General features: G+C 37.9%; 1 protein-coding gene across 3 annotated transcripts in view; it reads left to right on the forward strand.

Annotated features, from left to right (window-relative positions):
* Positions 1-13514, forward strand: part of Orc3 (origin recognition complex subunit 3) — a 54934-nt gene that overhangs the window by 6501 nt on the left and 34919 nt on the right. For 2 of the 3 annotated variants that reach the window (XM_032904574.1, XM_032904583.1), the window contains exons 3-9: positions 547-644; positions 3253-3397; positions 6910-7014; positions 7929-8077; positions 9114-9247; positions 10988-11147; positions 12777-12890. In XM_032904574.1, the coding sequence (XP_032760465.1) occupies positions 547-644; positions 3253-3397; positions 6910-7014; positions 7929-8077; positions 9114-9247; positions 10988-11147; positions 12777-12890 (905 nt within the window). The remainder of the gene's footprint in view (positions 1-546; positions 645-3252; positions 3398-6909; positions 7015-7928; positions 8078-9113; positions 9248-10987; positions 11148-12776; positions 12891-13514) is intronic. The other variant, XM_032904594.1, reaches the window with a different exon arrangement.

Here is a 13514-nt window from a genome sequence, read left to right on the forward strand (position 1 = left end):
TGTGAATAGAAAAAAACAGTATGAAAAATTGTTTAATAGAGAAATTAAAGAAGATGTGGCTGAAAACAATCTGTGTGTATATACCTTGAACTGAAAATCAATAAGTAAAGCTTAGAGATTCTTTAGTAAGGAATGGAACTTTAAAACTTTAAATGTCCTTTTTAATATGGTAAAAATTGAGATATAAAATTAAATACAAACGGTAGTGTGTTGTTTTTCTCCAAATGTAATAGAAAAAGATGTATATGTTGATACATGGTTTTTGGATGCATAGAAAATGTTTTGATCCCCTCCCCCATGCTGTGTGTGTCTGTGCACAATCTCTTAATTTAATTGTATTAAAAAATTGGGGCTGGAGAGATGGCTCAGTGGTTAAGAGCACTGACTGCTCTTCCAGAGGTCCTGAGTTCAAATCCCAGCAACCACATGGTGGTTCACAACCATCTGTAATAGGATCTGATACCCTCTTCTGATGTATCTATATAATAAATAAATAAATCTTAAAAAAAATAAACATTGACTTTCCGGGTTTTTTTTTTTTTTTAGAGGACTATTTTAATAATGAGGAACTTAACTCAGAAGACAGTAAACTTCGATTTGAAACATATCGCTTGCTATGGCAACGGATAAAATCTGAAACAGAGGTGAATAATTTCCTTTTTACATTTCTGTAATAAAATAGTATGAGTCTTGTATTTATTACTTCCCATATCTAATGAGGCATAAGAGCACGCATAGAAAATGAGAGAACAATCAGATACAGCCTATGTACCACAAGTGAAAAAGGTGTCGTGTTCTAAAGGTTACACATGGCCTCCATTACTGCAACACGATCGTTTCTAAGAAAAAGAAAGTCACTATGGTGAACTCTTAAATTGAGTTAAGAGATTACACAAGTCTGAAATGAAGCCATTTCGAAATCTGTGCTGGCATCCAGTTTTTTCTGTTTTTGTTTTGGTTTCTTATTGAGGCACAGCCTTAGCACTAGCTCAGGCTGGCCTAGAGCTAATTGCATGTTCTGGTTGTGAATCTCTTCAGTATAGCAGAGTAGGTAGGTCCAGTGCCCACAGCTCGTCCTGCTGCTGCTGTAGCGCTTTGGGTTTGAGTGGGATTTACACACAGCTTTTATGTGGGTGCTGGAATTCCAGCTCAGGTCCGTCTGCTTGCATGGCATACACATTTACCCACTGAACCATTTTTCCAGCACACCTACCTTCGAGTCTCCTACCGTTCCCCATCTACCTTTGCCACTTTGCACTCCACAGGAGAGGGCCTCGAATTCACTGGAGTTGGGGTTCAAGGTAGGAAGCCAGCTCTTGGGAACTGAGCTCCGGTCCTCTGCCAGAGGACTTTTAACTGCTGAAACACTGCACAAGGTCTTGTCTAGCGTCTTAACCTAGGTCACCATAACTAACACTCCCTGAGCTGCATTCCTGACATCCTGTCTTCCAACCTGCCACTAGCTTTGTTGGTTTCTGAGTCTCTTTCAGGCAAATGCAGCTCGCTCTCGCCTCTCTCTCTCTCTCTCTCTCTCTCTCTCTCTCTCTCCTCTCTCTCTCTCTCTCTCTCTCTCTCTCTCTCTCTCTCTCTCTCTCTCTCTCTCTCTCTCTCTCTCGCTCTCTCTCTCTCTCTCTCTCTCTCTGACTTTGGGGTGGGTTTCACACAGCCCTGTAGGTACCAGCACTACCTCCTTCCTCCTCTGCCTTCACAGTAGTGCTAAGCCAGCCTGACATGTCATTCCTTACAGCTCTCGGGGTGTCCTCTTTACAGGTCCAGTCCTCATATCTGATGGTGTTTGTTTCAGTGGAGACCTTTACCTCTGCACTTAGCTCTTTTCCTCACAGTGGATTCTTTCATGCTTAGCTGTGTCAGTGGTCCTCCAAGTGCTTTCTTCTCTGTTCCTACAGCTTCTTGTTCTTGACACTTACCTTTGTCACCTCTGCATCAGCAGGCAGTGTCTTGGGTCAAATGAATTACCTCTTCCTCGTAGAGTGGATGGTTCAACTTTTATCTCTTCACCTTTTCAGGGGAAAGACTGTCCTTGATATCCACAAAATGATTAGTGAATGGTTATGAAATGAGTAATTGAGAGATTTTTTAAATGAAGTAATCCAAAGCATTACTCTCTAGAAATTTAAGAAAAACCTTTTTTTTTTTATTTCATGAAGCTGTTATTCATTTTATACATAATTTTCAACTGAATCTATAATACTTTTCTTTCTAAAACCAGCAAGGGTCAAAATAGAACATCACAAAATATATTTCTCTTTAGAATTATTTTTCAGTTTCTAATTATGTGTATAGGTGTGCCTGTGTGCATGTGTGTGCGTGTGTGTGCGTGTGTGGAGGGGGTATGTGCATATGTATGTAGGTGTATTGAACAGACCAAATGTGTCAGGCCTCTGGAACTCGGCTTAAAGATAGTTATAAGCTACCATGTGGATGCTGAACTCAGGTCCTCTGTAAGATATGTCTCCAGACCGTATATTTCAGTATATTTCCAACTATAAAGAGAAGTTGCAGATACAGAAATGGCTCTGAGAAGCTATCATTTGTAAAATGAAATTTAGATTTATCCACATTAAAAAAAACAGTAGGTCAAGAAGAGACTTCTTTACTCAATATCCCTTTATCTAAGGAAAGACCCTTTCTTAGAAAGAAAAGCTCGAGTGTCTGCTTCCTAGCCCTGTCAGAGATGACATTGGCATTCTAGTCATAGTTATCTGGATGACTTTCTCTGCATAAGGAGACCATCTTGGCTAGCTGGATGCCCTTCACTCTCACATTTCTGTAACTCGAGGTCCTTATCCCTCCCTACCTTACTCCCCAAACTTCAACCTGTCCCCTTAACTCTACTGACAACTTTTTTCTGCATATCAAAATGCAGTTGCAGTTTCAGCCATCTTGCCCTTCTGTTCCCTCTCAGTACATTCAACATGTGTGCTTGCTCATTGTGTGTTAACGTGTGTTTGTATGTGTGTGTGTTTCCCCTTCTGTCCCTCCCAGTACATTGTTTGTGTTTATTGTGTGTTAATATATTCTATAGCCCCCCTTCTTTTCGCTCTCAATACAGTTTGTGTGGTCCATTGTGTGTTGATATGTGTGGGTTCTTTTACCCTGTTGATCTATTGCTTTTTCAATCTCATCAACTAAAATTACTGAACATTCAAAGGAAAAATGGAAACTCTCCTACACCAGGAAGGAAAAGAAATACAACTACTAATAATTCATGAAATTTTGTTTTCTTTGCAGCAATTACAGGAGGAATTAAATGAAAATCTGTTTGATAACCTAGTTGACTTTCTGCAGAAGTCCCATTCTGAATTTCAGAAAAATTCAGGAAACTGGGGCTCTCAGATGAGACTCAGAGAAATTCCAACAGCTGCTCTTATTCTTGGTATGTATGCATATCTGTGCATATTTTTAAGACTGGTTTTGTTATTGATACTAGTGGGAAATATTTTGTTCTGATACAACTTATACAAATTAAAACAATGATTTGACCTTTCTCTGTAGTATGTAGAGTCCTTTCCAGTACCATGAACACTAATCAGGAGGGGTGAAGGCTCTAGTTAGACATCAGCTTGACTTCTCCATGTTCAGTAAGGTATGGAAGTATTTTGTTCAGCAGTAGAGCCTTACTGTCAGTCTGTAGAGAGCAACCAATAAATAGCCTTGGCCCTGAGTTGTTAGGGAGTCCCTAGCTTAGTTACTGTTTGTTCTGTTTTGGTGAAGAAGCATCATGACCAAAGCAACTTATAAAAGCTAGCATTTAATTGAGAGCTTCCTTAGAGTTTCAGAGGACTAGTCCATAGTCATCATGGCAGGGAGCATAGTGGCAGGCAGGCAGGCATCTTGCCAGAGCAGTAGCTAGCTGAGAGCTTAAATTCTGATCCAAGGAAGCTGCAGAGCGAGAGAGCCTGGGTCTGGTGTGGGATTTTGAAGTGACAAAGCACACCCCTGGGAACCAGTGACACATCTACTCTATAAGGCCATCCCCCCAAATCCTTCCTAAACAGTCTACCAACTGGGAATCAAACATCAAAACATATGGGTCTTTGGGGGCCATTTTTATTTAAACCATTACAGTTTCCATGGGGCCTGTTTGGCCAAGCAGATTTAACCCATTCGTGGCACTGGAGGTTTCACTTGGTGGTGAGAGATATGTAGTTGGGACTCTGGTCTTTCTCATTGTTTGGTGATTCCACTTAGACTTCTTTCAGATATGAATATATTGTAAGAAGCTTCAACAGTAGTGGATTTCCAGATGATTTCTCAAATGGCACTTAATGTTAGTTGTCCGTCCCTCCCAATATTCCCCTTTTTATCCTTCTTCCCTTCACTCCACATCTAGACCTCTCCCTGCAGTCCCCCACGTTTCCCCATAAATATTCGTACTGTCTCTCTTTCCTTGGAGACTGGCTCAAAAGAATGGATGGGGCTGGGCTAGAAGGAAGAGCTAAGCAGGCCCATGCATCAAGGTTTGGTCCCTAGGGAATGGAGGTAGTGTGAGCAGAGGCATCTGCAAGGAGGCTGCTGTGGGGCTGAAGGCCAGATGGTCAGGAAGGAGAGTTTTTTTTTCCTTTTTTTTTTTTAAATAGAAATGTTTTTTAAAAACTGGTGTTGGAAATAAAACCAGGAACTTTATGCATACTCAGCATCTACCCTTCCATTGAACTACACCTGTTTTAAATTTCTTTCATTTTGAAAATAAAATGGAACTTACTAGGGTTCCAAACATGTTCCATTGGTTTTGCTTCCAATGTGTTATTTCTTTTTGGTTTGTATGCTTGTTTGTGTTTTTGTTTGAGACAAGGTCTCACTCTAGCCTTGGTTGGCCCAGAATCCTCTATGTAGATCATACTGGCCTCAGATTCATAGAGATCTGCCTACTTCTGCCTCCTGAGGGCTGAGATTAAAGTACGCTATCACACTTGGCCCTCAACTTGTTACTTCACAGTGGGCTCTGGTATTTAAAATTTGAAGGCATTTTAATACTATTTTTAATCCCCTAATCCTATTACTGATACTTAGGACATATTTTAAATTGTACTTGACAATAGTGTGTCATGTGTTGGGATAGCGATGTATAGGACCCCACTGTTCAACAACTCAAAAAGCAGTTACTTCATGCCTGGCACTTGACTTTTTTATTTGGTAGCATCTAGTGACTTAGGGTGGCATTGTCATCTCCTCATCCCATTATAAGATAACCCCACTAAAACTCCTTTTATGTCTGAATATAAGTACATTTTCGGATTCACCATAGTCCTTATTTACCTGTCCTCATCCTTCTTCCTTCCCATCCCCACACCATTTAACCCTTCTTCTGTTATAGCCCCTCCCCCCATGCCCCATCCACAGCATCTGTGTCTGTTCCCCTTTCCCTGAGCTACCCCTTCCCATGTCCTCTTACTAGTTTTCTGCTGTCTGGGGTACTCCAGTTTAAACACACATTCTAAAGATTCAAAGCTGGCATCACAATGGGAGGGAATGTGAAACATTTGCCTCTCAGGGTCTGGCGACCTCACTCAGGCTTCTTACCTCCAGCTTCGTCTGTGTACGTGTGGACTTCATGCATTTTTAAGTAGCTGAATAATACTACCCTGTATGTGTGAGCCACAGCCATTAATGGGCATCTAGGTTCGCTTCCTTTGTGTGAGTGGAGCAACAGTGAACATGGATGACCAGGTTTCTCTGTGGTATGGTCCAGACAGAGTCCTTTGGGAGGAATATTACCGGGTCATGTGCTAAGTCTTTCTCTAGCCTGTTGAGGAACCTCCCATGTCGATTTGCACAGTGGCTCCAGTTTCCTCTTCCACCGACAGAACGGAACTGCTTCTCTCTCCCCATCCATTTGTACTTCCGATCTTAGTGATCCCGTGATGACTGGGGATTTCAAAATCATTTTAATTTGCATTTCTCCAATAGCTAAAGGTGTTGAACATTTTAAAAAATACTTCTTGGCTATTGATATTTACTTTGAGAACTCTATATTTCTGTTGTCCAATTTTTTATTTTGGGTTGGTTGTAGTTACTAAAACCCTCTGTTAGATTTATAGCTGATGAAGATTTTTTTCCGTTCTGTAGGCTGCCTCTTCACTTCAGTGATGGTGTCCTTACTGTGTTGGTCCTAGGATTGGGACTAGGGTCTTTTTCAGAAAGTCCTTTCCGTGTTACAAGTGCATTCCTTACTTCCTCTCCTATCAGGTCTATGTTTAGGTCCTTGAACCATTTGGAGTTGAGTTTTATGCAGGATGAAAGATAAGAATCTATTTTTGTTACCAATTGAATCCTTTTGGTAGGGTGGGCATTTTCACAGTATTATTGTAGGTCCATCAATATAGGAGGTCTTTCTGTCTCTTGGTATCTTCTTCAATGTCCTAAAATTTTCATTGTACAAGTCTTTTACTTTGTTATTAAATTAATGCTAGGATTGTGATTTATTTGGTTATTTTGAGTCAACTGAATGGGATTGTTTCTCCTGTCTTTTCTCAGTATGATTGTTATTCGTATAGAGGAAGAGTACCGACTTGTGTGTGTTAAATTTGTATCCTGCTTCCTTCTTGAATGTGTTCATCAGCTGTTGGAATTTCCTGGTAGGGGCCTTAGGGTTTTATATGTATAAGTCACATCATCAGTAATAATATTTTGGCTTTTTCCTTTCCTGTTTATATCATGATTATCACCTTCACTTGTCATTCTCACCTAGAAAATGGGCTGTGGGTAATCAGGAAGTAAATTGTATCACATTCCTTTAGGTCACAGACTGAGAGGAGAATCAGTTGTGCCGCAGTTTTCTTTATTTCTATTGTAAATCCTGTTTTTAAATGATTCTACCTGGTGCTTTACTAGTTCTTTAAAACACTCATTGCTAAACTGTTAATAACGATGCTTATTCTCTCATAGGTGTGAACGTCACAGATCATGATGTGATATTCAGGAGTCTAACAGAGACCCTTCACAATAATGTCACACCGTATGTGGTCTCCCTGCAAGCTAAGGATTGTCCAGGTAAAATAGAAATTTATGCTTCCCTCAACCCCCTTCCCCCACACTCTGTGACCTCATTCTCATAAATCAATTTTTTTCCTACTTGAAAAGAACATTGATGGTTAAAAAATCAGTAGCCATATGCTGAGCCAAATGAGTATATAAGACCGTTAAATCAGGGAGCACACAGTACCATACTCAGACTTGTTTGCATATAAAACCATCATATTATAAGCTGTGCACACTGCCATACTCACATGTATTTCCAGCTGGACTGATAATAGAGTTAATGTAGGACTTTTGTTGTGATGAATTACAATTAATATCTCAAGGATGTCTTTTAAAAATGATTGCAAATGAAGATTTATAATTAGCAAAATAATTCATATAGCTTTTGATTTTAAGGACTGACATTCTTTTGTTGTTCAAAATAATGTAAATACATGATGTTCTAAAAATCGTTTATAATTTTCTGCCTATATATTTTCTTAGATGATACTCGTAGATAATATACATACATTTTTATCTGATCTTAGTGTGACCTAGTGAAATATACTCATTCATTCTATCTTATCTAGAAAGAGTCTCGTGTACCCCATGCAGGCACTGAGTGTACAGGATGTCCTGACCTTCAGTTCCTCCTGTCTTCAAGACTTGATCACATCTGTGTTACTTAGTACTGGGTGTCAACTTTAGGACTTTGTACATGCTAGGCAAGTAACTATCAATTGAATGTCCAACCCTAACAAAATTAAATATTAAGGACAGGGTACTAATGAGTAATGGTAGTATACTTAGCATATTTTTAACTATATTGATGAAATATAGAAAAATATACTGCACGTTAGTTTTGCAATCTGCTAATCAAAGGTTTCAATGGCTTTAATTTTGTTTTAAAGGTGAAGTTAAGTTTCCTTGCTTTTTATATTCTGCAGATGTGAAACATTTTTTACAGAAGTTGACCTCTGAGTTGATGGACTGCTGTGTAGATAGAAATTCCAAGGAGGGGCAAAATGACAAAGCCCTGAGGAGGACCAGTTATTCCATGGATTCACTTTCTAGTTGGTATTCGACGGTTGCACAGGTGAAGGGAACTGAGTATTCAGTTAGTTGGCTCACAATTACTTTACTCATCACTCTTCTAATAAGCGTGTGTTTGTGGGGCAAGAGTAGAAGTTTGATGGTGGCTATTTTTTCTGAAGCCACTAGAATTTAAAGTATTCTAATATGTAGACTAACTCCTGGTAAGTGCTTGGTTCTTACGAGGACAGTGTATTTGTCGGAGAATTCCATATGACAAAAAGAAAGCATCTGGAGTGGGTTCTGCTGCATATTCTATTTCTATACTAATGGCTGTGACTCCCTTATATTACCGCTGATATTCTTCAGTATTTGCTTTTGCTCAGTGGACACACACCACCTATTCCTGCTGTCAGCTCATTCCTGGAGTAACTCTAAAATTTTTAAAATGTAGTTTGATCTGTGCTCAGAAATCTTGGGGAAATATTACTGTATAAATAAGATATATTGAACAAACAATACTCTATTGTTGGGACACCAGACAGCATGGATACTGGGTGACATTTCCTAATCAGTGCTATTGCTGAAGTCATACATAAGATTTTATCTTGCTTTATGTAAGGAGGCTTATAAATAATACCTTAATTTGATGCAAATTTTTAGATTGTTTTAGGAATCAAAGTTTTGCGCTTTAAGTCCATTATCTTTAAGTTCGGTTTGACCAAATATTTAGGGTTCATTTCAAGATCGAAAGTTTATATATAATAGTGCATTCAGTGTGCTTTTACATTGATGATACAGCTTACGTTAGTACGTGAAAGTGTTCAACTGAAAAAGTCAGTTGTGTAGAACAGTGTCTTTTCCCATGTTTTTTTCAGTAGAAAATCCTCTTGATATTTTTATATTTGTTCTGAATCTTTTTCTTACTGTGAACCATGTCTAGAGACAGATTTTGCTAGTAACTGTTAGAATGAAATACTGTTTTTATTTGGGAAAAATAAAAACAGTCATTGTAAAATGTAAAGAAGTACATTAACAAGTGGGATTGTTTGACTGGTAAGGCTTACTTTTAATTCCTCCATTTCACATTGGTTTAAAAGAAGACAGGCCCCAAAATGACAAGCAAAAAGAGAGCGACTTGTAGCCAATGGCAGTCCCCTCCTGTGGTGCTTATCTTAAAGAACATGGAGAGCTTCAGCACAAAAGTACTGCAGGACTTCATAATTATCAGCAGGTACCTTTACATGTAAAAAAAATTTATCTATTTTTAAATTTTCATTTATTAATTGTTTTGTATGTGTAAATACGATGTGTGTATGCCATGGTGTATGTGTGGAGGTTAGAGGTCAGCTTCGTAGAATGGGTTCTCTCCTCCAGTCACATTTAGGAGCAGAGACCCATAAGGCATTTCATACCTCTGGTTCTGCTTGACCTTTCCCTTGCTCTCATCTCCCTGTCTTCATCCCTGCTTAAACTCTTCACAGCACATGACTTTGCTTTTATGCCAAATTTCCTTTTTCTTAAGACATTACTTTTAACAGAAAAAAATCATATTCATTTTAAGACCAACTTAATGAAATTTAAAATCATTTTCGTAACTGAATCTTCTAAGATCTCCTAGCAAATTATTTTCTTGGTCTTTGATATAATGCTGAAAGGCAGGTTCATCCTGTTTTTAGTTAACATATATAACTTAGGTAAATAGGTATTAAATGTCATTTATCTTATAAGGATTGTCTCCTTACCTGCCTGTTAAATTGATACTCCTCTAAGTTGTTATATTCTATCATTTCTTTTTTTTCTTTCTGATTTTTAATCTTTAGAGGCTCTGTGTTCCATATAGCTTTACTGGCTAGAAATGTTTTCCATATGAAGGTATCTTATTTTTATGTAATATTTCCATCAGTATTATTTTAATATTAGAGGTTTTTAAAGCAATCATATAAGACTTAAAATTGAAGTAACCAGGCCTATGTTGCATTCCTCTGACATTTGTTCCCAGCGTATATTTGTTAGGGTGTAGTTAACTTTCTTTTGCATATTCTGTATATCAACTAACGTACTAAACATTCTTATCCTGAGTGGATCGTATGAGGATTTTTGCCCCATTGATGTATGAGTTGTAGACACATTCACCACCACCACCCATACCCCAGTGCTAGGGATGGAACTCAGAACTGCATGAAGGCCTGAGCTAATTCCCTGCCATTGAAGTGTGTCTTCAGGATAAGACTTTGGTGAACTTCTCACTGTCCTGTGATAACGTGCGACATGGTGTATATGTTATTTATTTAACTTTGTGGTACTGTGGCCCTCAAAAGTAAAGGACTTAGAACAGTTGAAAGAATATACCATGATTTATTCCTATGACTAAAAGAGCTTCACACAGCCAGTTCTGGCAAACAATAAGAAATGGAGAGAGTGGGTAAAATGATCAGCCATGATACAGGGAAGTGTGACTTTCGAAGTCCTCACAAATGATGCCATTCCGCTCTAAAAGCAGAAGCCGTTTGCTTCTGTCTGGTTGTGTTGATATGAAATCATGTTCAGTATGTTTAGGATAATAGTGTAAGGAAAACGTCTTTCATTAAAAAGACGGCTTACGAATGTATAAAGATATGTATGTGTGCAAAGGAAAGCAGGTGGAAAACCGTAAGGAACACCACATGAGGATCAAGTTGGTGAGCTTATATTAAATGCTAGTCGACTCACTGTTGTATAACTTTGTTATACTAATCACAGGGGAGCATTCGGTCTTTCTGGGTCTCTGTTTTTATTTATAAAAGAAAAGAAAGGATCCGTTAATGGCTTGATTTCAGGATCAGAATCTGGGAAGTGTTTATTATTTTTTTTTATTTTAAAGAGAAAATGAATGACATAGAAAACTTAGTATATTAAAAGAAGCATTTGAATGTAATTTATTGAAATATATTTGCTGAAGAAGCTTCTTTTGTATTTTTTCTTTGAAAACTAGTCAGCATCTGCATGAGTTTCCTCTAATTCTCATTTTTGGGATCGCCACATCTCCTGTTATTATCCACCGGCTGCTTCCTCATTCAGTATCATCTCTGTTGTGTATAGAACTGTTCCAGTCTTTGTCTTGCAAGGAACACCTGACAGTAGTTCTTGATAAGGTAAAAAGAAAAAATGTTTACCAATGACAGAAAGTGAAACCAAAGCTACCAGACATATATTATCTATAATGAATGATACCAATAAATTTCTATGTATCTCAGACTTTGCTCAACTTATTTGCATATTTTAATGCTCTTACTCAATTATGGTTATAATTATATTTTCTCTTTGCATATAGTTGCCTTCTCACATAAAAATTAAGCTTTATGAAAGCAACAATCATTTGTATATATTCATTCTTGTTTTTATTACTTAGTTGAAGATATTAGACTTTTAGAATGAATCTAGGAGTCAAAACATAGCTCACTAATAGAGCACTTGTCTGCTATGTCAAGGGAGGGCCTGGAAAGTAGTAAGGAAACACTCATAAGTAGTAAGGCACTGACAGTAACAAATAAAATTTTACAGAATTTACACACCCCAGAGCATTACCAGTAGGTTTTGATCTTATATTTTATATAAAATGACTTAAAGCTTTAAAATGTATTTTGATTTGATATGTATGAGTGTTTGTGCACCACGTGCATGCAGTACCTGGGGAGGTCAGAAGAGGGTGTTGGATCTCTAGAACTGGAGTTACAAATGGCTGTGAGCCATCATGTGGTGCTGACAATGGAACCCCAGTCCTCTGGAAAAGCAACCAATGCCATTAACTTCTGAGCCATCTGTCCAGTCCCAAAGGACTTTGTGAACTTTGACAACTGTCATGTTGCTCTTGACAACAGCTACTTAGCTTAGACTCTTATTGCTATAATGTTTCTGTGTAATAGTAGCGTGGTTACTACTGACTGCCACTGGAATTCCTTAACAGTGGTATTAAGGACTGTCCGTGACAGTTGTGTAGCCTAACAGTGACCACCTGTGTGTTTACCATGAACTGCCTCTACACATGGCTACCCAACAGATGGCACTCTGATTTACTGACATGTTAGGAAACGTTTTCATTTTGAGATTAATTGTAGTCAAATGCGGTTGTCCTTGTGCAACTATACTTTTGGTTAAAAAACAAAAACAAACCTAGTATAAGGTTTAATTTTCAGATGTAAAGCATCTGAACCATTGAACATTAAATAGTACAAAATTTCTCTATATTTTCAAAAAGAAAAATCTTCATTTTGTGTTATCATTTAATAGTACATAGCTTGCTACCCTTTACTAATTTGGATTAGTAGGGAAAAATTTATCTGGTAAGAAAATGGTTCAGTTTTTGGTATCTTCTGGTGTAAGGCAAAGGGTTATGCACTTATGTCATTATTGGAAGATTAGGAATTTAATGAAGTTGGTAGACAGCTTTGGTTCAGAGTGGAGTTTGAGGGTGGGAGAGAGGCAAGCAGATCTCTGTGATTATTTTTATTTTTTGGCCAGCTAGCCAGTCATGGATAGTCAGTCAGGGCTATCTGATGAGACCCTGTCTCAAACACAGATTGTAATACAAATTGCTTTTTGGTGTTTTCAGTCTTAAATACATAAGGTTTATGATTTGTTGGGCATTTGACTATTAAAAAAAGTATAACTATGATTATGTTCATATGTGTGGAGTCACAGTATAACTGTTTGTCCAGTTATTTACTTCATGTTCGTGAGGAGGGGCGACTAAGAAGCCTGACTTCCATCCCTGTCTCTTTCAGCTGCTTCTTACCCCTCAGTTTCCCTTTAAATTGAGTAAAAAGGCATTACAAGTTCTGACCAACATCTTTTTGTATCACGATTTCTCAATTCAAAACTTCATCAAAGGACTTAAGGTAAGAGAATCTGATGAAAGTTCACTGTCTAGTTCTAATTAATTTACATTATTTTAGATTGAGTAGTGTGATAAATAAGGCGTTTTAATTGCAAGATCTAGAAGAGGGAAATGTCATTTTTTTTCTAGGTTTTTACCTTTCCTTTCTTATTTAGAAGATACCTGTAGAAGATAGAATTAGGCTATCAGTAATGGATCCATTCTAGCTAGTCTTAACCACTGAGAGTTGGGCTGGAGGGAAAGGACTTATTTTTGTTTAGGACTTGATGAAATCTTGGTGGCTTTTTACCTAAGAAATGCCATTAACCTTCTTTGATGGGCCAGAAAGTGAACTCTCCAGCTTTGATCCTGGATGTGTTTGCGGCTGTTTCTACCAGCACTTTTCAAGCTGTAAAACCACATTTTAGTTAAATGATAATTACTTCTCTTGGCAACTCCCTAAGTTGTTAATGTACAGTCATTGTGAGTCCATGCCAAGTGTCAGTTTCATTAAGACCAATAAGTTGTTAGTCTAATATGACAATCTTCATCTTTTTATAGTGTTTTGAAACTTGTATGGTTTTTGTTTTGTTTTATTTTTTTTTCCTTTTTGAGATAGGGTTTCTCTGTATAGCCTTGGCTGTCC

The sequence above is a fragment of the Rattus rattus genome, chromosome 1, assembly GCF_011064425.1.
Source record: "Rattus rattus isolate New Zealand chromosome 1, Rrattus_CSIRO_v1, whole genome shotgun sequence".
Lineage (NCBI taxonomy): Eukaryota > Metazoa > Chordata > Mammalia > Rodentia > Muridae > Rattus > Rattus rattus.